Source organism: Strix aluco, chromosome 8 (genome assembly GCF_031877795.1).
Source record: "Strix aluco isolate bStrAlu1 chromosome 8, bStrAlu1.hap1, whole genome shotgun sequence".
Taxonomy (NCBI): Eukaryota; Metazoa; Chordata; class Aves; order Strigiformes; family Strigidae; genus Strix; species Strix aluco.
Window position 1 is genome coordinate 2,450,327 of NC_133938.1, and position 24,793 is coordinate 2,475,119.

A 24,793-nucleotide genomic window follows, 5' to 3' on the forward strand; every position below is an offset into this window, starting at 1 on the left:
CAGCTGAGACGCAAGATCTAATTTTCCTCCCAGCTGAAGCTTTTCAGCTGCGTGGAGCCAGGCTTGTGAGGGCAAACGGGCTTCTCCAGGCCCACGCCCACAGGCCAGCACCCTGAGGAGCAAAACTACAGCATCCTCAGACCAAATCACTGCTTTTCCACTCTGGATTCTTAGGGAGGGGGTTGGAAGAGCTGTTAGCTTCGCAGCACTACCGTTTGTACTAGAATCTCATCTTCAACAACAAAAACGTGGCATTTTTACTTTCAAAGACATCGTTTCACCCACAATTAATGTTGATTCTTCTTGCAGTACACGTCTCTGGCCTCTCTGGTTTCTTTACAGCTCTTTGATGCTACTGATAAATATTTACAATGTACTTTAAAAGAGACCCCGTAGCAGCAGCCACAAACTTGCCATCACTGGCCTCCCTTTAACTGCTGAAATACAGCGTTCCGACAGCTTTTCCACGTGGACCACCTGTGTATTGACAGGCTCAGTTTAACGCAGATGTCAGCTAAGCAAGAAATACATCAGGATTTTGGAGAAAAAAAGGCCTCATAAATATATCTGGGATTTGTAGAGTGTGTCCCCTGACCGCCAGTTCCCGTGGATGCCGATGGCCCGTAACCCCACGGTCCTGAGTCGCGTCGACACTGTAGCACTGGGTGTCCCAAATCATCCCCAGTGAAATGACACATTCAAACTTTTTTCCCCCCAAAACCACTACACATGTACAGATTTCAATCTACGTGTTAGGCCACTCCTTTCTACCTTGCCTGCACAGTCCCCAAGCAAACCCTTTTAAAGCAAGAACAAACTCAAGACACGTTTGAAGAGATGTTTTGCTCTGGAACGGTGAGAAGAGCTGTTGTGGTGGTGGGGTTTGTGCTACCAGCAAACTTCCCGCGCTTGCCCCTGCGATCCTGTTGGACAAAAAGCAGCTGAAACATGATCCCTGCCGGGACTGTGAAGGGCCAGCGAGTACACGCTGCGCTCACTGGGTGTGCACTGCCTGAATCCTCCCCAGCCCTCCAGGAGCGTGTGGGAATCTCCACACCAAGGCCGGGAAAAGCCCCGAACTCCTCTACCTTGCCCCAGCTGGAGGAAGAGTCTCTTGTCAGCATGGATGAGCACAGTGGTGGCCGCCAGCTGTGGCTACAAGGGCTTATAGAGCTGCTGGGGGGTGTGCCCTGGGGATGGGCCACAACCACAGCCCAGCACAGAGCTACCTGTACGGCGCCGAGTCCAATTTCAAGTGCAGTTCGTCACGGGGGTGCTCAGACACATCAAACAGGCATCAGCGATGGGTAATCTGGCACCAGAGGCTAATTGGAACACAACTGAATCTCTAAAGGAAGGCCCCACATTTGAAAATTAGGTCAAAAAATGGAATTTCTTCCTGCTAAAATCCTGGCGCTCAAATATAGAACCAGTCACCCAGCTTCAAAACATTCCCTCAGGAGAGGGAAAAACAGGGGAACAGATCAACACCTAAAAACCCATTAAGAGCATCAAATTATGGTGTGATGACTTAAGAGTTTTTCTCTGTGGTCTCCTGCACCTTGGCAGCAGTGGGCTGAAACTGCGGCACGTACGGCACAACAGCTTTGTACTTAAGGCTGCTTTGGATAAACGCATTTAAATTAGGTGGCGTGCGCTGAAGAAACCCCCCATCTGTAGGTAGATCGGCTGTATGGAACTGACACATCACCCCGGAACTTGCTGTTAAAAAAATGTCATTTTCTCTTTCCTCCAGGGACGTTATCCCTAGGTAACAGAGGCTCCGCTCAGGACTATCTCCATCTGGGAAAGCGTCATCCTGATCTGAAGGCTCTGAAAATCCTTCTGAAGAAATAAGGGAGAGGGAAAGAGTCCTGCCAGGCTGGCTGCCAGGCGGCTCGGGTAAGATGAGGAACGCGCCGTTCCCCACCTCCCAGGAGCGACAGGAGAAGGCTCCCGGGACTAAGGACTCTTGGGCTAAGCAGCATCTCTCGAAACAACTTCCGAGCTTCTCCTCCTGTTCGTAAAGCCCGCTCGAGCTGGAGCTACCGACAATAGTAGCGTATTTAACATCGGACTGCCTCGTCACTTCCCCACCCGTTTGGTCATCGCGGGAGCTCTCGGAGAAGCTGCTGCTGTTGAAATGGCTGCTGGAGCACGCAGAGTCACGTTCGGAGTCTTGAGGTTTTGTAAACATTGAATCCAGGACTAAAAAATCTTGTGCGTCTTCTTTTTTCGAGGCTTTAGTAACACTGATGTCTTCCAGCACTATTTCTGGTTCCAGAAGAAGAGGCTCAAATGACATCGCTTCGGGGTGCTTGATAAAAAGATGCTCAAAAGTTTCAGGCTAGAAGAAAAGATATATTTTAATGCTCATCTATTATTTAATCACTTTATTTCAGTAGGGAACTACTGATTTTAAGACTCACAGCCAACCCCCCCACCCAGTTTTAGTACGAATATGCAGTTGAAAATCCTCTAAAACACATTTCCTCTCTTCTTTATGTCTGGGCGGAGGTGAAGAAGTCTTACACCCTTAGGTGACCTTGGCTTTTTGTTTAGATTGTATAAAAAACAGACTTTAATCATTTGCATGTCAACTAAAGTCACTTTCCCTGCTGGGATTATACTATTTAGGGTCAAATTCAGTCTTTCTGTAATATTTTTAGAGTGTTCCCATCCGAACAGCAGCTGTATGTTTGAACTGCATGAAGAGAACCACACGTTTATTTGAGGAATGTGTGCTCTGCTATTACCTAGTATGTAAAATGTAAAATATACAATAATGTGAATATACAATAGCACGAACTGACAGCAAAACTGCAACTCCTAGCTACAAAGGAAAATTCGCTTGAAAAACATATATTTCCTAATGAATTCAAGACAAAATAAATAGATAAAAACAGATTTTGTGTATATTAGCAAACCATATTTTACAGCAGGAAAGCTGCCAAAACAACCAGGAATGTGTCAAAATACTCAAGACTAGTATACAATTATAGAAAAGAGTATCTGGCATATCTTAGGCTACTACTTCAGGCTAGACTAGCTAGCGGTAAGGCCTGTGCCCCCACGGGGCGAGCAGGTTCCTGACTGCTTTGGTCTGTCCCTTCCCACACCCAAACCAACCCGCACCCCCAAATCTCTCCGAGTCCTCAAAATCACTTCAATAACCGCATGTAAAATGAACCAGCTGCCGAAACGAGCTACTAGAGGCTGCTACAACAGCGTGTACATCAAGCCATAAGAACTGTAACTGGTATTGCCTGGTGAAAACCACCTCCCCTCTCACAGGAGGCACGTACCTCTTGCTGCTGTGAGCAACACAATCAAGGGAAGATAATACTCTAAATGCAGCTCTGGAGTACCAAGCACCAAATGTGCTGTGTTAAAAATTTATAAAGTAATGATCAGATGTTGACTCAAGGGGTTAATATTGATATGTACCAGGAGAAGTTCGACATCAAACGCCTTCAGAAAGGCATCGGAGCTATTTATGAAATCAGCAAAGGACTAAGGAAAAATACCACACACGTACTGTACGCTGCTTTTTCTCCTGGAAATTCCACATACAAAAGCAGGGTTTGGCCCTAAAAACACAGTTTCAAAGAACGTGTTCTGGCCCTGGACACTCATGAAGTGGATGAGAGATGATCGTGGTGATCTGAGGACAGGCGTGGTGCCTTCAGTGCAATTAATTTAAGCAACGCTTTCCAGGAAGAGGAGCGCAACGTACAGAAGGGGCACGCTCTCTAACGAGCTGTCAAAAACCACGGCAAACTTCAATCTCTTTCATACTTGCATGCACCATTTCTTTGCTGTTAATTATGGAACAAGGCATCTGAATAATGAGCAGTATCACCGGGGTATCACTCTACCCTCCTTTCCTAGTTCAAATTTCTAATTTCCTAGTTAAACCCCCCAACAGAAGGATTTCCAGGAGCTTTGTTTCACATAAAAGCAGACAACATGGTGCAGCAGGGAAGTACTTTAGCAAGTTAAAAAGCCACACAAAATTAGAAGTAAAAAAAAAAATAAGTAGAAACTGCCCTAACACCACCAAAACCAGATTTTCTGTGAGGATTTCTGGCTTGTTTTTTCAAACATGAATCTGATGTTAGAGATGATTCAGGCACCTGCGCTGTTTAAATGATAAGAAGTGGAGAAGCCATAGGAATTACATGCACATTGGTATTTTTGGGAAAAAGCAAGCAAGCAAGCAAACAAAAACCAGCGAGGCACAAGACACACCCAGTTTCGGCATTCTCGGAGTTGCTGCTGCACCCAAATGCACATAAAAAGGTCAAAAGACCATAATGGGACAAGCAAGTACTTGTGCAAATAAGAGATTTGATCACTTTGATGTGCCTGGAGCTAGTGGCGACTCCCAAGCTAGCTCTTAATTAGAGCAAATACTCAATTAGAATAAAAAAAACAACTCTCAAGTGAAGTCTGTACCTGGGCAGAATGTGCCCTCGAGCCAGATAAACCCCAAAGCACTCTGATATCTCTGCTTCCAGGGCTGCACCCAGGGAAGGGCCCAACTCTTTCAACTCCTTTGCAAAGCCAGGGCCTGAAAGGATCCAGCCCTCTGCCAGTCAGAGCCTTAGTCAGCAGGGCAGCAACAAAAACTAAACCACCAAATCCATGGGCTTCTGCCCGGGCAAGAGACAAACCCTGGTTTGGTCTGTAAGATGGCACTTGCTCCTCATTTCTGCAAGAGCATTTTAGATTTTTGACAGAAGTCCTTCCAGGATTTGTTATATTTAAACAAATGAGCGTTGTATTGCATCTGTGCTTCCTGTCTTCTGAATACAAATAGAAAAATCTTCTAACAGTTCTGCACAGGAAGCCTGGGAGCTGGCCCAATGGTTCAGCAGGCAGTGCCCATCATTAGACTTCAAAGAACATCCATTCTCTGTTTAAATGAAATTAAATGAAAGATGCGGAGAGAAACCTTCACTGGGAGCGCAAATTAACTACCTGAAAAATCTTCTGCCATTAGATGCTGTTTCTTTTAGAAGAGGCCTGCATTTCGATTCGTGTCTCAATACACCCCGTTGAACTCGGGGACCAGGAGCAGCTTTGAGTGCTGGTGCAACCTGGCGAAGTCCAAGTGCTTGTCCCAGGTGGTGCCATGGCAGCTCCCGGAGAGGCAGTTAACCCTGGCAAAGACCGCGGCCTCTGGGACGCACACGGTGCTCACCGACCTGCGCAGCCATCACACCTACAGGATTCTGCAACTAATTGCCCTGAAATTTAAACACCCGCTACGTTCGCCAGAGGTGTCAGTCTCAGCTCCTGGCCCGTTTCCAGATTTGAGCTTTCTACAGCCGAGAGAATTGCTGCCCTGCTGACTTCAGAGCCACTTCCCTCAGGATTTCAGGCAGGGTCTAGTAGGGAGCAAACAGCACTCACACCCAGGGGGTGGGGGAAAAAGCATCACCAGGGAAATACACACCTTCTGAAAATTAACTCCTTGCGCCCAGGAGCAATTCTTGGGGTTTGGAACATCTTCCCAAAACAGTTTCTTCATTCTGAAATATCAGGTAAATTCTGGAGTTGGTACTGTTCTCGTATATTCTGTACTGCTGTCGTTCCCCTGCGCTACGTCAGGAACGGGATCTGTGCCATTTTATTTATCCAGAACACTGGACAATGAAACAATCATTTTAGGTATTATAGATGGCTAAAATTTAATAGAAAAAATAAAGAAATAAAGAAGTGACAAACCAGGCGGCAGTCATGCAAAATATAAAAGGTACAGGCAGTCTCTGCTGAGTATGACCCCAACCCACCTTCCAAAGAACTCAGTGGGCTCAGTCTGTGATGACAGGTCAATACAGAACACAGTGTGCTACAAATTCAGAGCCCGTGACACTCATTAGCTTGCCCACAAATCACCCTGCAGAAGTCAGGAGCCCAGGGGACAGGCTGAGGTGATACCTCCCAGTGAAAAAGAACGGCAGCGATCGTTGTCGTACGGCAAGGACACAACCCGAGAGGGCAGCGGCCTGACCTCCCCCGGGTAACCAGCCTGGGCACTCAGGACCCTTTAATTCTTGGTGCTGTATTGCGCAGCAGCCGCTGCCTTTCAGTACAGTACATCAAATATATGATAAAAATAATTCCTGGCTTTCCCCAGCTCAGCAGATGGCATCACCTAAGCTGTACCGCCGCCTTCTAAAGCCCTTCTGGGACTTTCATACAGCAACAAACAACTCACCTTTGGTGCAAAACCAGCAACGCTCCAAGCAACAAACCAGAGGTTGAAATAACTATTGGCAGAACCATGTAGAGGCTGGCATTATTCTCATTTTCATATTCAACTGGAAATAAAAGGAACTCAGGTAATAATGAAGTAAAATAATTTGTCTGTCAACAAATAGTTTGCAATAGGGAAATAACAAACGGTAGAAACAATAGCTTAAACAGAAAAAAACTTGATAAACAGTTTTATTGCACATCAACAAACCCCTACCTTGAGAACAAATAGACAAAAAGGAAGGAATTATTTTCCTTCCTTTTATAATTTTTTTTTCCCTTCCTTTTAATATTTTATCCATACACTGAGGTGACTCCCCCATCCCTGCGGGAGGTGCCCACCACTCCCTTGCTATTAGGAAATGAAATGAGAGCATATGAAATAATAAAATGGTGCACAATTGGAGAACAAAGAGCCACGGGGACTTAGGATCTCAGCTGTTAAGTCAGATGCATGGGAATTCAGGTCCCTCACCCAACTGATCCCACAGAGAGTTTTCAAATTAAAGCAGCTGAAGTCTAGATCACTGTTTAGAGTTGTATAACAATTACTTTATTACTGACGTTTTTTTCTGATAAAATACAGACTTCTGCATTTAAAGTTTACTTTTACAAGCTCCTATTTCATAAACAACATGGAGAAAGATCCTGTAAGTCACCTTTGGTAAACTGATCCGTTGCTCTGGATTTGCCAACTCCTCCCGCAAACACGGGGTACAGGCTGAACCGGTACTTCTCGATCAGAATAAAGTGATCTGGAAAGAGGAAAACAGCCTTTTGAACCACAACTTTTAAACAGTTACCACCACGGAGGCTCTGGTCACGTACCAGAGTTCAGCTCAGCCCAGAGAGGGCAGTAACAAAGGCCATCTTTTATAGATACCTACTTTAATATCAGAAGATTAAAACTATTAATCTATACTGGATCATCGAGCATTATTCCGCCGTGGAATTAACACCTTTATGGAGCTATTTTAAAATTTTCTAAGATTAAAATGAAACTACAAATGGAATGCACATGCTAACTTAGATAATTAGCTGGTGTACTCAATATTCCAGAACTAATTTCATTGTATTGCCAAAGAATGAGCACACTCCTGAACTTCACTCTTTGTTAACCTGATTATTAACGCAACAGCCAATCCTCTAATGATAATCAAGAATTGCTCTACTGGTCCTTTGTATAAAAGCCACCAGAAACAGGGAGGGGGAGAAAAGGAATTCGAGAGCTCAGTAACGCCACAATTAACATAATGCATTATAAGTGCACACTCACCATAAATATAATATTTAGTAATATTTGGAGGAACTCGCACCCATTTCATCTCCTCTTCTTTGTTAAGGTTCTTCCATTCAATAACAAAAGATGTTATCCCATAGATTCGAGGTGAAAGTGTCCAAATCAAGATCACACAAGTGCTGTTCACTGGGTAAGCGCTGAGCGACCGCACGACGTTCACTGACGGAACAAGGAGAACAGAGGTGGGAATTACAGGAGTGAGATGAGAGCTGCTGAGCAGGGGAGATGTAACACCATAACCTGCAGGCACACAAATGACTGCTACGGTTGCAGCGCTTCCTCAGTTACTTGTTTGATTATCTGCTATATAATAAAGCCTGATCTTTGCATAAGCCAGCAAAGCTTGGTTTACACCATCTAGTCCTGAACGCTAAACAGACCAAGTTTTTTACCAGACGTCAAACAAATACCCTGAATCTCATGTGCACCTCCTTCATTATCACTCCTTAACCAAAAACTTATCAACAACTACTGAACTGTCAACATTTAGCTAGTAAAGCATGCACTGAGAATGCTGTAGGGTCAATCCTACTGAATGTCTCTAAATAATATACCCAGATAACAATCCAGCCAGACAAACGCTTCCCACTACCTCTGCTGCCAACCACAGGGTTTCCAGAATACGCTTACACACAATATCAGAAAGAATTTTATCCATAAAAATGCTTTAACAATTGCATTACAGCAGTAAAGTTCTACAAACAGACTGCAGTAATGTTTCCTACTGCATGTGAATGTTACACAATTGAAGCATTCAAATGCCCCAGCCTTTATTTTATTAATAAAGCAGAGTGCTGCCGAATCAATGACGAGGCTGCTGAGGAAATAAAGCCAAACCTCTGAAAACTATGTACTCTGGCAGCCCGTCAGGTGTGCAGCCAGAGGAACAAGACCATATTTCATCTTGGAAACAGCAAAACATTCCCTAGCAGGAATGTTGGGTGTTCCCGAGACAAAGTAGATGAAAGATCAGTAAGATTTGATTTTTCTTTGATTAATTACTTTAAATTCTGTTAGTGGAGGGAAGACAGCCCAGTGAAAGACGACTCTTTTCCCCGCCCAAAGATCACTAAGATTTTCATGCGATGGAAATTTCATTTTTCAAATAGCTCTGTTGGTGAGAAACAGAATCTGTTTCCCATATACAGCTGAACGTATCATCATAAAACATCTTTTTATTCTAACAAAGGGAATTTTATTACAAAGAAAGCTTTGTCCAAAAGCATCACAAGGATTCCCAGCATCTTCCACATCTCAGAATAGTTACTAATAGGTGTTCTTACCTGTGCTCATTTGCTGTGATAGAGTTAAATTAAAATTAACTGAAGAAACTCCAATTGAATTCATGGCTAAAACCGTAACGGTGTGTGTGTGTTCAGTCCAGGGAAATGAACAGGTAGTGCCATTAGCAACATATTCGGACCACGTGGTGTTTCCTGATGTCTGGTGGTTTATAACGTATCGGCTCACACTGCACAAGGAGTGATTCTTCGTCAGTGGCTGCAGCAAACATTGGCATTAATTAATTTCCCAGTCCTTCATTTCAAAAGCAGATGCTATTGGGGCAGAAGACACTGTTCCGACGCTAAGAAGACACAACCCAATAAAGATATTCTACAGACCAGTTCCTGTCCTTTCAGCAAAGGCACCACAGCCCATTTCAAGCCTTCACTGCTTCCGTCCCTCTCCCCAAGAGCGGACACACTCATTCTCTCCAGTGGAGGGCGGGAAGGGGGGACAAGGAAATACCAACTTTCAGGCTCCTGCAGTAACTCACTGGTTTATGTCAGTATTTTTCAGGATTGAAAAAGCAGAACAGATGACTGTTTGCATATGAGACATGGGCAAACAGGAGCGGGCAGCCACTGATGCACTTTTTCCCTCTATCCTGCATCAACCTTTTAACGCGGTTGGGGTGTTGATAGAGCAGCTGCCTAGGAGCCAGTGGCCCCTTCTGCTCAGAGATCTTGCTCAGCAGGCCTTGGAAGCTGAAAATGTATCTCAGAATCCCAGAATCATCTCAGTTGGAAAAGCCCTTGAAGATCCTCCAGTCCAACCATGAACCTCACACTGACCGTTCCCAACTCCACCAGATCCCTCAGTGCTGGGTCAACCCGACTCTTCAACCCCTCCAGGGATGGGGACTCCCCCCCTGCCCTGGGCAGCCCATTCCAACGCCCAACAACCCCTTCTGCAAAGAAATACTTCCTAAGAGCCAGTCTGACCCTGCCCTGGCACAGCTTGAGGCCATTCCCTCTTGTCCTGGCGCTGGTTCCTTGGGTCAAGAGACTCATCCCCCCTCTCTGCACCCTCCTTTCAGGGAGTTGCAGAGGGCGATGAGGTCTCCCCTCAGCCTCCTCTTCTCCAGACTAAACCCCCCAGTTCCCTCAGCCGCTCCCCATCAGACCTGTGCTCCAGACCCTGCACCAGCTCCGTTGCCCTTCTCTGGACACGCTTGAGTCATTCAATGGCCTTTTTGGAGTGAGGGGCCCAAAACTGAACCCACTCATCGAGGTGCTGCCTCACCAGTGCTGAGTCCAGGGGTAAGACCCCTTCCCTGTCCCTGCTGGCCATTATTTCAGGAATAACGGGACGTTCCCCCATCCCCCACACACAGTTCAACCTGGCTGCGGTTTGTGCAACTCAACCTCTGCAAGAACAACTTGACCATAACCTCAGATGGGTCCACTATACAAAACTCAGCTGGGTTCAGGGCTGGCCCAGGAGCTTCCCAAGGCTGGAAACATGCCTGCTGCCACTGTGCTAAGCCGCACCTACCTCTCAACCACCCAGAGCAACCACACAGCACTAGGAAAGTTTTTATCCTACTACATTACTGTAAATTTGGTAATGACTAGGGTACAAAATCAGATCGATGTGTGCCAGCTAGCTGCAGGGAAGATTACAGAGAATAAAAACAGAAAGGGGGAAGTAACAGCAGCAGAAGGGAGTAAAGTCAAGCCGGGCAGAACCATCTCACCTTGTATCACAGTGTTACAACCAGTATTGACCAGCGACCTCCACCTGCCCCTGGTATTAGCCAAGCAAGAGGCAGCCACACCAAAGAAGCTGTATCCTAAGGGAAGTCCCTAATAAAGTCCCCAAACCAGCGACTGCCCAAGTTTCCCCCCAGGGCCGTACGTGCTTCTCATACTCCCTTTGTGGCAGTTCTACCAATGGTTCTTGGATCAAAATGAAAGACCAAAATATAAGTGCTCTCACCTTCCATAGGAGCGTAACGTTCTTCTGCCTCCTTGCCGGATCTTCAACAATTAGTCTCCAAAATTCGGGGCCTTGTAAGGGAGCTGCAAAATTACAGAGTTTTGAAAGAACAGTGTCACACCTTGGTCTGGAACTGGACAGACCATCAGAGCACCCTCCGAAACCGCACGTACCTCTGATATCTTTCACAAGGGTATAGGCTGATCTGCTCCAGTTGCTCCAGTAACCCCACCCATCCAGCTCTCGGCACCGGACCTGCACAATGTACTCAACACAAAGTTTCTGAACTTTTATCACAGCTGATCTTGTTGGTGCATTTGAAACTTCATAAAGCTGTAACAGCAAACAAAATATTTAGAGTGAGAACAAAAGGCTGATAAGAGTCCAAACTCCTGAGAATGAATCCAATGAGAAAGTGGCCTAATCAGTAATATTCCTTTGCTAGATAATGCAAATGCTTATAACTGTGATTCACTGCATGCCACAAATTCCACAAACCCCAGCTAACGCACTAAATGCTGCAACAATTCATGCTTCAATCTAGATGACAAAAGACAGTACCTCCCATGCAATTTCTTTCCTGTTCACAGCATACCGAATCTGGAATTTAAGATCATTGTTTGTAAATACTGGGTTTGTCCAGCTCACATTCAGCAGCCCAACATTCCTGGTGATTTCTGCTTTAACGTTGGAGGGAGGAAGCGGCTTCACTAGAAAATTGAAAGAAAAAAAAATTATTATGTCTGCACTGACATTTCCCACTAAATCCAACCATCGTGGTTTACTTTCTTCGGTCCCGAGAGTGGCAGGTAACACACCGTGGCCTCTGCTATTCCAAGGAACGCCGGGCTATAACGCAAACGTAACAATCACCAATCCAGACCGGCCCTGTCACTGCGGACAAAAGCATTGCTGACTGAGAAAGGCAACGTTTGTCTAAGGGGAAATTCATTCTGATTCTGACACAACCTAAAATCACCAGAGAAAACCTTAAGTTGAAATGTCAAAAATCAAAGTTTCTTACAGAATACAGATTTTATTAAAAAAATTTAAATAAATCCATGGGCATGTTTCCGTACATTTCATTTTAATTTAAACCACAATAGCTTCTCATTGGTCCCAGCACCTGGTACCTCCCCTGGTCCCAAGAGCCTGGGAGTGACGGGGTGCACCCCTGTGGAAAGCAGCACACACACAGCCCAGCAAGGCAGCTCCTGGGAAGGATGGTGACAGTCATTATGCAAGGATTAGTGGAAATATTAGTTAAGTTTTTATTTTACTAAGAGGAAATTCCACCAAAATTGAGCTTCTCCAGCAGACTGAACACAACTGCCACAAAGCCCTAGTTTGTTAAGAAAGCAAAGTTAGAATAAACTTGTTTTGACTAATTGGATGGTGAATGAGGAGAAAACAACAAGAAAATGAAATAAGCTTTAAATTTTGGGTGCTGCTAGAATGAGTATGTTTTGGTTTACTATGATACAGAGCAGCTGTCATCCAGCGTAGGTCAAATTTATTAATTGCTTTTTATTTAAAGTGGTGATTCGAATAAACCAGACTTGTAAAGTTCTGCTAGAACTCCTCAGTGGGCAGCACCGCACAAAGCCGGCACCTCTCCCCAGGAGAGCAGAGCCGAGGGCCACAGCCGCCGTGTGACGAGGTGCCAGGCCCTGCTGGCAAACTGCCGAAGCATCAACACCCGTCAGCCCTCACACCACCCTCCTTGCCGACGCCCAAGGCTCCCAACAGTTCTCTCATCGTGGGCGAACTTGCTCATCAAAAAAGCACAAAAACCCCTTCTCGAACAAGACAGGGGCAAGCTTGGAAACGACCAAAGTAACAGTAAGAATAATTCCCATACCCCACTTAGCTATAATGTGCTGAACTTTGCCTTTCCTTCCCGTGACATTCACTTTTGCTTACTCTATTTAAAATTTGAAATGCAAAGGATAGTTTGGTTTTAATTTACATTCTCCGTATGCGTGCTTCCCCCACCCAGAATAGATGAATTTAATTATTCTGCTTCATTTCCTGAAGCACTTCTGTGGTCGAGCTGCCATGTTTTCTCTCTACATTATGTTCACATTTGTGTCCAAAAACACACAATCCAGTGAACAGTCTGAGTCACAGACCAGATAATAAGATGTGCTTTGGACATTTCGCAGTGTCTGAAAACACTCAGACACTGTTCCTGCCTCTTGCTTTTATACAAATTTAAGGGATCTGTGTGTCACAAAAGAAACTTTGCAAAAGCATGCAAGGGCATGAACAGTCCCTGTGGTTTTAAATAAATATATAACTGTGTAAGTAATACATATAGTGCTACACTGGATCAGAGTATAAACTTAACAACTAACGGAAGACTTGATAAAAATCAGATAACCAAGAACCTTAAAAATGAGGCGGCCTTTTTGAATAGAATACTTGCATTTTCTGTAGATGTCTTTGCAAAACACCCAAGAGGATAAACATGCAAAACTGGATGTTTCGTTTTATAGGTATTAGCTGCAGTTACAGTCTGCTCCTGTGCCAAGCAAAATGTATGGAAATAACATTTAATCCAACGCCTTTCAGAAGACAGTATCAAAGTTCTTAGGTTTCTATGTTTTTGCCACAATCTAATTTATTTAAAATGCTATGAAGTAGTACTTTACCTACACCATATAAGGAATGAAATCCAAGGTCACAAGTGAAGAAAGACGTGCACGAATCTCGACCTACCCACATCTGCTGGAACGACACAAGTTGGTGAGGACTCGAGTGTTCCTAGTAAGTGCTTAAACTCTATCCACATGGTATATCCAGATAAAAGAAAAATAGGCTGAAATGTGCACTCGTAGGAATGATTCTTCTGTAAATGGCATTCTTTCACCTCTGATTTTGGAGAAGTACTTGGAAAGTCAGAACAATAAATTCGGCTCCTTAAAAGAGAAAAACCATTTAATTAATACATTGCAACTAGAAGCTGCTCATGGCATCAGTAAAATAGAACTCTGAAAGCAATTAAAACAAATGGTGTCACTGGAACCATCTGGGGTTTTCTGATGATTATTTGGACAGATCTTGAACTTGCATCTGCACTAAATGGATAAATAACACTGCAGCGTTAATCCTCAAAGCTTTGGCTCTTAGCCTGAAGAAAGCAGGACATGAAGGCTCTCCCCGGTGTAAAATCTTTTGGTAATAGGCTAATGACAGGAAGAAATGGGTACGACAAGGGCAGGCATCTCCAAATACTCATAAATCATGTAACTTGAGCGGTATGTATTAGCAACAAGCATAGCAAGGCAGACCTCCAGCCAAGAATAGCACTTTTGAAATACCAACTCCCATCCAGGGGAAAGCTGCCCCACAGACCCATCGGACACGCACAGTGAAGTCTCCAGGAGATGGAAAACCCGTAAAAATATCAATTCCGGAGGGTGGCATTAAAATCCCCCATACACTCAGTATCGCATCTGGCAACAGAAGAGAGGAGACCTGGACTCTGGATAAAACAGCACTGGACATCTTATCGGCAACGGAAGGGAAAGTTTTCACATTTTCTCCTAATTTATCCTAGGCTTGTGCATGGCTCAGCTTGTGGTGAGCGTGGCCAGATCGGGTATTAGTTACTCAGCTGAACCACAAAGGTTACACTTAGCTGAATCTCTCCTCTTCCTGCCAGCATAGCCAACACTGATTAAACTGGTGCCTTGTGCTTTGAAGGTTTAGCTCAGCATTCTCTGTTTTCACAGGATGATCATTTCTGCGCTGTTTCTGTTGGCAGCACTGACTGTAGAGGAAGATGTAGTAACAACCCAACGAAAACAAAACACCAGCAGCAAAGCTATCACACCACATTACTGTAAGCGCTGGATTTCATCTGTAAAATGTCACCACAGCAGTAACTAAGAGGAATAGCTGTGTGCTCCTGGAAAACCTGACGTGTCTCATGTCGATGAAAGACATCTGACTTCAACTTGTATCATGAGGACGTGCCTACGTCGAAGCAAATACTACCAACTCCAGCGTATTTATGGTGCCTCTTACAATCAAGCTTGGGCAATTAAAAAACCTGATCATCTCATTTGGTTTCAAGCTTGTAAACGTTCAAGTTCTTTTCGTATTTTTGCTCCCAGTGAGCAATAGAATGTTATGCAAATGATACTGGTGTTTTCGTAACTATAAATTTTAAAACATCTTCAACTTTTTGGGAGTTGCTACATTCATGTGGTCCCCCATGATTTTTTTTTTTTTTAATTTTTTCTCTTTCAGATCTTACTATTAACAAACCAAAAAGAGAACAAAAAGAAAGATCGCAATAAATACAGCATCTGGGAAGCATTTTCAGTCTGTACTAATGTTCACTGATCTAGCAGGAACACTGTAAGAAACGTACAGATTATCAGTTTGTATCAGAAAACAACACTTTTAGCTAAACCTGAACAGTGAAAAAGTGGGAATAAAAAACGTGGCAAGAGCAGTGCAGTTTTTATTTCAAGCTCCCTTCTCAGCAGGACACTCATTATATTCACATTGTGAAGACAGTCAAAACAAAACCTACCTTAGCAGTCAGCTAGTCACTAATCCTGCCCTAAAAGCCTCCCTCCACTTGAAATCTCAAGCATTCCAGTTATTAGTTTAGTTCACAAACTCCTCAGAAATATTCATCTTGGTACTATGAGAGTTCAAAACTTTAATCCACCTCCAACAGAGAAGACAGTCCAGCTTTCCAAAGGATTAGGCCCTTAGCTTGTTTGCCAAAACTTCTGAATATCAGTCCAGCAGAGCAGTAAAAGTAAAGAATTCTTCCTCAGAAAGGGTTGTCTGTCTGTCTATCTTGTTTATATAAAGACTAACATGGTTCTAGGAAACTCCCAAGCTCAACATATTAGTAACTCAAAGGGATTTTTTTAGTTTTATGGTAAAACAATACTGTCACAGGCAACATTTGGGCACACGAAGGAAGATAAGGATGATCCTACCACTGATTTAATAATCAGGTTCATATTTTGCAAACAATGTGTTTGCTCCACACCACACATTTTATAATCACATCTATTCAGAATTCTTTGTGCAACTCCAGAGCAAAGCTTTCCAAACATAAAGAGCGCGTTAAAAGCTATAAGTACCTGTGGTATCTTAACTGCAAGGAACTCCCCAGGAGCAAAGTGTTTGGGTTCACAGACCATCTGCAAGTCATTTTAGTTAAGTACCCATCCGTTTCACACGTGATGTTGATATTCACATCTAATTAAAACACATTGAAAGTTTATTAATAAAGATATAATTGTTTATACAAAAAAAATGCATTACAAGTCATAACTGCTCAATAAAAGCTAACTGGAGGTTAAAATTGAAATATTCTGACCTTACTACATTAAAATGCACCAAAATTATAATTTAAAATTATCTGGAATCTTACCTACTACATATAATTCAGCGTATCTATGATGACATTCCCTATTTTGGTGACAACAGTATAATGCGTTATAGAAGAAACTTCCTCTAGGTTTTGTTGCTTTCAAGTTGAAAAGAGTAACTTTGCTTACGCGATCATTCACAAGCGTATACTGACTTTCTGGGATTTCTTCTGCTAAATTCAGCCACCAAACAATCTTCTTGGACACTACAATCTTGGTTTTGTTTTTATAGATGCAATGAAAGGAAACGTTAGAACCAACACTGGTCAGTATCTTAGGAGGGAAGTACAGGACTTCAGCTACACAGGAGGGGAAGAAAAAGAAAAAAAGTTCCATTGAGATTAGAATCTGAACAAAAAACCCCATAAAAGCGTATGTCAGTAGAAAAATATTATTATTATCATCCAGTTGTATTTCTAAATTTCCTACTTCTTAATTACTATTAACAACTATAGGGAAATAAGCCCTTGACTGTCTCCCTCTGTATCTGACGTTTGTAAATTCTGATAAAAATAATCCTTAACATCCTGAGGCAAACAGGAATTAAATGAGCAGAAAATCACTGGAGGGTACAGTGAAAGCGATAGACAGCAGCACAGGGGAAACAGGGAATCATATGGTCTCCTGTAAATGAAATCTTGGGAAACTAGATTAACACTGCTGCTTTTTACTCAGCCCACTTTTTTAAGGCATTGGGTCAGCCTATTTAAATACTGCAACGAGTCCTTGCAACCTAGAAAGTAACTCGTCTCACAAACACATACACCCCAAATTTTAAAATCGTCATATTGTCCTCAGGTAAAAGCGAGAGAAGATCCACATAAGAGGAGCGATGTCTGGCTTTGGGGAAAAAAATAAAATCTCTTTGACCCCTGCAAGGATGATGGAATCATATGTTAGCTGAAGCATTACTGTAATACTGGAACACAGATTTTGAGAGAATTGCTGTTCAGAACCGGGGGAGAGGGAATGAAAAAAAAAATTAAAAAAACAACAAAAAAGAACCCTTCCAGTAGTTACTACTCCGGCTCCTGTTGGAAGTCAGCAGGAGATTAATGCCTCACAAACTTGTTTTACAAGCTCAGCAGTGTAGTTAATACCAAATGGCAGCGGTGACACAGTCAGTAATTCACCTAGGCATAAAGACACTGGATTTGCAAAGCGTGTAAACACACATAAGCTCAGCCTCAATGAGTCAGGTCCCGAGGGAAGCTACAGGTGTTATACACCTGCTGAAAAGGAACAGTTTGCCAAAGATTGACCCAAAGCCAGCAGGAAAATCCTTAATAGGTCAGGTTTGCTTTCCACAGTTGAGGAATCATGTCAGATATTTGCAGGATTTTTCCGAAATACAGGCTTCTCAGCTAGCAGAGCAGACTCACAATACTGTCATCGCCAAAGACTTTCATGCTAAATAGAAATGAGAACACGAAATGGGTCAGCTGTACAAAACTGTAAGTGCCTGATGGCAGGGTTTACTCTCGGGGTGTTGATGTGCTGCTGCGAAGGCAAGGCAGTGCTCCTGCACCAGCGGCTGCGCGGCTCCCCTGCTCTTCCCCCGGCTCAGCACACCACTGGCCACTGGGAGAACGTGCCAGTTCGAGCTTCCCGCAGAGAAGAAATTAATCCCTCTACGCTGCCATCAGGTTTGTCACAACGGGATTATTTTGCTGATGAGATGTATGTTTAATACAATTACACATCCCATAATAGGCTTAATAAAAAATAAACAAACAGTATCTACGGCACCTCTTTTACATCCAGATTTCTCAATACACTCCTAAACCCTTCCTGAAAATATCAGTGTATGCGTATGTGAGAGAGAGAACACATGTATTTACTCCCCCAAAATTCTCAAACTTATCTAGTTATAGATATGTGTATATATATACATACACACTTTAAAAATTTATTTTAAATTTATTTTAATTAATTTTTAATTTATTAATATTAATTTTAATTTGTGTGTATATATATATAGATATAAATCCAAAAGACTAAGGGTCAGTTAGGCCTCTAATCTATAATATAATCAGGCACCCTGTGTTTCATGCTCGATTGCCATGGAGGTCTGTGTATTTCCAGCTTTCTCGGAAGAGAGGTCCTGCACAGGTCAGTGATGCCCTTGGTACTCGATTTAGGCACATACCTTACACTATTTAGCACACAGTAAGCAGGTGTATGTATAAGTGCCTGGGTAAAACTCTAGCATTGTCATGTGAGAGTTCACAGGAGACCTGTGACAGCACAGACCAAAACAGAATGTGGAAAAATACAATGCAAAAAATCCTGAAATCTTTAGGCTGACCCAAAGCAGCTCAAAGTGAATCCTGATAACTGACGAAGGATTTGCCAAACAAAATTTCTTTCCCTTCCTACATGACCATGAATAAAGAGCCATTATGATCTATCATTTTAGTAGGAGCTACGTCGGTATAAGGGAGCTCAGTAAATCATAAGGGCCCCTTCACTCCATCCAGGGGAACTCTTACTGTGTGCGACACGTCAGGAACTCACCCTATTTGGGTGGTAAACTGATTACAGTATGTAAGATTATATGCTTAACACTAAAGCCACACGCTTTAAAAAAGCATTTAAAACCGACTGACTGGGGCTATTATGCAGTTTATGAACAGGGCTCAGCAGAACAATCCAAGATGGATTATGTTAAACCAACAAACCCAAAACTGTTCTGTGCTAGTTCAGCTACAAAGCCTCATACTAAACTAAAAGTTAGAGAAAGCACTGGGAGAAAAATCTTGTATTGAGTAGAGGTTAAACGCTGCCAACTACCTTCTGAAATGGAAAAACTCTTTGAAAAAGAGCTTTTTCTGGGCCTGAACAGGTGCTTGGTGAGCAACAGAGCCAGACAAGGAGGTGTTGTGGAGCTGACCGTGCAGTCTACATGCATTAGCCCAGAACTCTTCAAATGCAAGTCTTGTACAGAAGAAAGAGCAGCATCACAGGCAAAGCCATGCAGAAAGAGAAGCAGAAGGGGAAAGAACTGCCACAGGATTTTTCAGCCCAACTGATGCATACTGTCGCTCCCTGGGTAATGCACACTCTCAAACACTCGTTCCACAAACCAAACCAAACCGGGGAATCATTTCTATTCCAAAAGACTTCTTCCTGCCCGTAAGCGACTGCACGTGACCCACCTCCCAAGTTGAGAGAATACGGTGTGCTCCAGTCACTCCAGAACCCTGGACCATGATGATTCCTGCACCGCACTTGAACTAAGTATGACGAATCAAACAGTGTGCTGTCTATGGCCAGTGAGGTTTCTAGTGCAACGTGAACCACCTGTTGGATTATCAGAAGCCATTATTGTTGTATAATGAAACAGGAAAAAGAAAGAGACAGAAGGAACCAAAACAGATTAGTCTAGAGAGTAGATTTTAGGTAGCAAGTTGGGTAAAAAAAAGCTTTTTTAAAATTTACTGTAAATTTGAATATGGTAGAGGTTGCACACCTCTGTGGAAAACGTGTTATTTCATTATGGACTGCTAGTTAGCAGCTGCTTTTTATTCTAGAGCCAGTTGCATGGTAGCGAAAAAGCAATTCACTAATAAAAGCTCTGAATATTAAACACAGACACATGTTTCATGGAATTTGGGGTTTGCTGAAAGGAGAGAGCTTTGCCTTTAGACTTCACAGAATCTTTGCCTTTAGACTTCACAGAATCTAGCATTTCATCCAAAAAGAAAGATGGGGGTTTGTTTGTAAGGCCCAACAGGAGACAGGTCCTCCATCAGCACACAGTGGCTCTCCTGGAGTAACAGAGGCAAAGCCCAGCGTGCCAGCTCCACCACGCTCCACTGACGCTTACCAGGCTCTGCTGGACACACCAGCTCCGGAGAAACCAGTGTGCCAGGCCCAGCTCCCCCACACCAGCCACCAGAGCCACTGCCCAAGGACAAGGAGGGGGGTAAGAAATCCTGGGCTCTGGAAGAGACCCACCGACCTCCACTGCTCCATCGTAAAACAGAGCTGACTCACCTGCCAACCATTTTGACCTGAATTTGCAGAGATCTTCACTTCATACCGAAGCGGGTATGGCATCAGCACAGGGTCAGACCAGCAGATCTTCACTTGACCTTTCTCTGTCATTTCTAGATGCAGGTTCACAGGAGGTTCAGGCTTTACTGCAGACAAATTAATTGACAAGTTTACCACTAACCTTATTGCCCATGACCACTGGTGGTGATGGGTCTTTACTGATTCAAAAGTCTCTTTCACACCTTTTCTTTAAACTCAGTTTTCAAGAGCTGCTCTACAGTTAGTGTATGACAGAGTAATGTGTAATATTGCCAGAGAAGTGTACCCTGGCACTCTTAGATAGTTAGTTATCAGGACATGCTGTTTGACCTAACGCTTGCCTTAGAACTACATTTATTTCTTGCCTTGGGCCATGATTCTTCCCAGCAACCAAGCACTAACTTACTTGTTTTGCTGAAAAGAGGACTGAGAGGGATGGAAGTGCTGAGCAAAGCAATTTAATGTCTCCTTAGGAGACAGGAAAATGTCCTCATATTGTACACAAAGAATTTCTAAATGCTCCCATCCCCTCCACGGTGATTATGGTTATGAAAGAAGGTCTCCAAGGAGAGCTACACTAGAGCAAAGTAAAAATGGTGGGTTTCAGAAATTTCCCACAAGGGTGAAGAGAAGTCTCTGGAGAGGGAAACGATAGGCAACATAGAGTGATGATTAGGGTTACATTCACTCTTCCTCGGATAAAGGCAAGGAACCTAGATCCAACTTTGACTTGTTCCCGAGACCTTTTCAAATCACTGTGTAAGTAGAGTGTCTGTTGGTTGACTTGTCCTCATTCACAGCTCTGAGTTTGCCTGGAATCTCACTCAGTTTACCAAAACCTCCTATTATTTTCCATACAAATTCACTATGCTAAGTCCGATCCTATTTCAGTATTACTTACATACCATCTCAAAGCGATTAACTTAATGAAGACCAGCAGGAAGTGATTTGGGAGGAGGCATAGCTTTTATAACAAAAGCCAGGAACTTTTACATCGTACTTTCATGAATCTTACAATACAGATAATGATGTCTGTTCTACTGATGCCATCTGTTCTACTAATATCATCTATAAGCAAGTGCAACTCTACATTACACAAGCATTCATCATTTTACTTTCAAAGTAATTTTTAATTGAGCTAAATCCTGGTAGAACATATACTAATATTATGCATTTTTAAAACATACTTCACTAAGCAGAACAAACTAATTATGTCATTTTCAATACTGGCAGACACTACTCTGAATTTTTAATTTTTTCCTATAGCAGAATTTAAAAGCAGCATGATAAAAAATGCAACCTCTCATCTTCAAAACTAGTCCACATGGAGACTTTTAACTTATTCTGTCCGCAAAGCCCAGCAGTTTGGAAGAAGTTTATAAAACTTTTATTTTTTTCCCCACAGTTGACAGAATCCCTGCCTTTTTGAAATTTGCCAAGACCTGCAGTAACTGTGCATATTGGATAGCAACACATCTCAAATTCATAATGTCAGTATAATTTGAACTTGATTAAATACAGAGGAATGTTTTCCAACTTGGAAAACGCTGGTAGTGTACGTGTAAGGAAGAAAGCATCAGGATGACAGAGCTGCTTGAGAAAAGAGGTGGGTTTATTTGCTAAGTCACTTTAGGAACAGCTTTTTTTCCCCCTCACTTTTTAAGTCCTCAGCAACACAGACAGATAAGCTCCAGCACTGCCCCAGCCTCAGGCACAGAGAGGTGCTGATGAGAAACGGAAGCTCGGGTATGTCGACAGCCTGGCCTTTGCTCAGTATGGTTTTGTGCTAGAGCCCAGACAGGCATTAGGCAGCTAAGAAATGTGTACAGCACCACCCTGAGCAAGCGAGACAGCACCAGGGAGCCTCTTCCTGTTCTGTCTGTGCCCTCCTTCTCCAGAGAAGACATCCTGCTGCGGTCCTCCATGAAAAAAGGTTTAAAATATAGGTCATACTTACCTATGTCTATGGGCCTGACTGACATCAAAGGTGACCACAGAGGTGTCACACCAACCATCACCTTCAGCCACAGGATGTAAGTGTAGTTGAGTCCCAGGGAAGGCACACAGCACTCACACCGGTCATACGCCCTACAGTCGCACTCGGCAACCGTGACAGGCCCCTTCAGAGAGCTCGTGGATACATCTCCCACTGACAGCTCTGATCTGCAAGGGAAAAAACAAACCATAGAACAAAACGAGATGGTATTTCTTTCTGTATCGCAATAGAGGAGGGTTTGTCCATCTGGATAAGGTTTATTTACAAAGAAAAAAAAAAAGAAAAAAGTAAAAAAGGCAATGATTGCAACCAATTGGTTTTACTTTGCTGTTTCTCCCTTTTGAAATGGTTTCCAAGTAAAGTAGTTAAGATGATTTCATGAAAAGTATTCCTAAGGTTTGACTTTAAAACAAATGTGTTACAATACTAGATGATATTAGTCAGACTAGTTTCTGATTCCTGAGGGTAACTATTACTAGATACTTCTTAGGCACATGAAGTTAGTTTACCTTACAGTGGATTAACTGGCAGCTCTCTGCCACCCCCATAGAGATTATGTTCTAATTCCTATTCATGAGGCACTGAAATAAAATCTAAACAATTCAACATACCTTCCAGCTTCTGCTACAATTAAGCATTACAAGTAATATATTAATCAAAGACAATTACTCAAGTGAAAAACAAGTTTTGGAATAACAAAAAGCTAAAGAACTCCACCATTCAGAACACATTTTAGTACTCATTTTCAACAACTTATGGTATCTGGAAAAAAGAAAAAAAAAAAAAAGACACCTGTATTCTCTAAAAGTCTTAACACTGTGTAGTTAATTCCAAGATAAGGCTTTAATTATTTTTACATACAGCATGTTTGTCTGTTAGATAGTCTGATGTTTCCTAGGAAAGCAAATTATTTACTCACACACATTACTACTATTGTCTTGGACAGGCTCATGGAAAGTATTTAGTAAGTAACTCATTGCATTTTGCTTTGATTGCCTCTCAGAGTAAAGCTCATGGGACTATTTTTGACTGAATGTTCAGATGTAGTTTCAAGGGGAGGTTTTTGCCCCTTTTTTTTTTTTCCTTTCTTTTAACACTTCTTCCTTGTGAGTTTAACATAGACAGTTTTTGATTACATAATCCACTGCAAAAATTCTATGGTCTAAGATAAACTTTTGAAGTTTTAAACAACTCATAGCTGCATGGGCATAATATATGTTTCATGAACAGTTTAATTAGGTTTTCTAATAATATGATTTCAACACATTTTAAATGAAATAAATGACAAAGCAGCATATACTGATACAAGCATTATGTCACTTGATGTTAGTAAGTGTTTTGTAGGATACAAAAAGAACATAGGCATTCATGCTGAAACATGACATTTAGTTTGTATCTCTAGAACATACACAGTTTTCCTTGGGTCAACTTGAAGAAGCAGCATGAAGACGACCCATACTACTTCCCATGGCCACATCAGTACAAAGATGCTTTTCAAGTATGTTTTACTGGCATTTTTAGAGCAAGCCTCGTGTGTACGATTACTTTTTATACATGTTTTCAATCTCCATTGACTTTAGACAAACAATTCTTGATTTATGAAATAAATACCACAGTGGGCACAAAGCTGCTTCTCCACTGAGAGCAACCAGCAGTTCCCCAAGTGTTCTTCATTCCCATCTCTAGTCCACAGATATTCTCTGGGCTCTTTCAAACACAGCCACACATTACGGTGTGCTGCAGGTATTCAGTGACACAGGCCTCCTTAAGGTAGTGAATTTAAGAGTGTGAATACTTTGTGGCCAAACTTCTCACAGCACCAAAGCCAAGACAAATCCTGACAGTTAAACCATCCCGGATTCTTTCCTGCTTTTGACATTTCATCCTTACAAAAAAAAGCTTATATTTTGAATTGTTCTGAAGTAATTTTGGAATTATTTCTGTATAGCAAGGGTTTTATTAATTCAGAGAAATAAATTGAAGTTAATAGATTAAGAACCTTTCTGTAAAGGTTTTAAATAGTTTTACAGTTGGTATGACTCATTGCAACACTTTAATTCAGGGAAGACAGAGAACTCTACATCAGAGGAGAAGAAAGGACAAAATTTTCTGCTTTTTTTGGTTTTAGCCAACTTGGTATCTAGTACATTTAATCAACTGTAGAGCACGGGAGAAATGGGCGTGATTCACTGATCCTGTTTCCGTAATCTGCCCTACTTAGAAAAGGTCAAAAACTGAGGAGAGGTTGGAAGCAAACAAAGGGCTGATGAGTTATGGGGAAGAACACAAGCAAATTGTGCTGACTGGGACCGCAAGGGACCCCACAGTGTACACACGTGGATCTCCCTGAATCGGGGCCCCACTCCCCTCATTGTTCATGGATCAACACACACACATTACACATCCACTTTGTTTTCAGGACACTCTTTGCAGCTGGTAACAAAAGGATTTTCAATAACGCTATTCCCTCGTAGCACCTGTACTCTACAGTAATGACCCCATAACCTACGCAGGTTATATATGAATATATACATATGAATATGTAGTTTACATTTATTATACAGTCAG

General features: G+C 42.6%; 1 protein-coding gene across 1 annotated transcript in view; it reads right to left on the minus strand.

Moving 5' to 3' along the window:
* Positions 1–1,254: 1,254 nt before the first annotated feature.
* Positions 1,255–24,793, minus strand: part of LEPR (leptin receptor) — a 32,398-nt gene continuing 8,859 nt past the window's right edge. Inside the window, exons 4-18 of the mRNA XM_074833170.1 lie at positions 22,187–22,392; positions 20,191–20,336; positions 19,350–19,494; positions 16,194–16,490; positions 15,901–16,018; positions 13,508–13,707; positions 11,348–11,496; positions 10,960–11,119; positions 10,787–10,869; positions 8,848–9,064; positions 7,541–7,723; positions 6,924–7,019; positions 6,227–6,329; positions 5,462–5,537; positions 1,255–2,347 (exon numbers count right to left, since the gene is read on the minus strand). Coding sequence (XP_074689271.1) covers positions 1,532–2,347; positions 5,462–5,537; positions 6,227–6,329; positions 6,924–7,019; positions 7,541–7,723; positions 8,848–9,064; positions 10,787–10,869; positions 10,960–11,119; positions 11,348–11,496; positions 13,508–13,707; positions 15,901–16,018; positions 16,194–16,490; positions 19,350–19,494; positions 20,191–20,336; positions 22,187–22,392 — 2,995 coding nt within the window. The 3' untranslated portion in view covers positions 1,255–1,531. The remainder of the gene's footprint in view (positions 2,348–5,461; positions 5,538–6,226; positions 6,330–6,923; positions 7,020–7,540; positions 7,724–8,847; positions 9,065–10,786; positions 10,870–10,959; positions 11,120–11,347; positions 11,497–13,507; positions 13,708–15,900; positions 16,019–16,193; positions 16,491–19,349; positions 19,495–20,190; positions 20,337–22,186; positions 22,393–24,793) is intronic.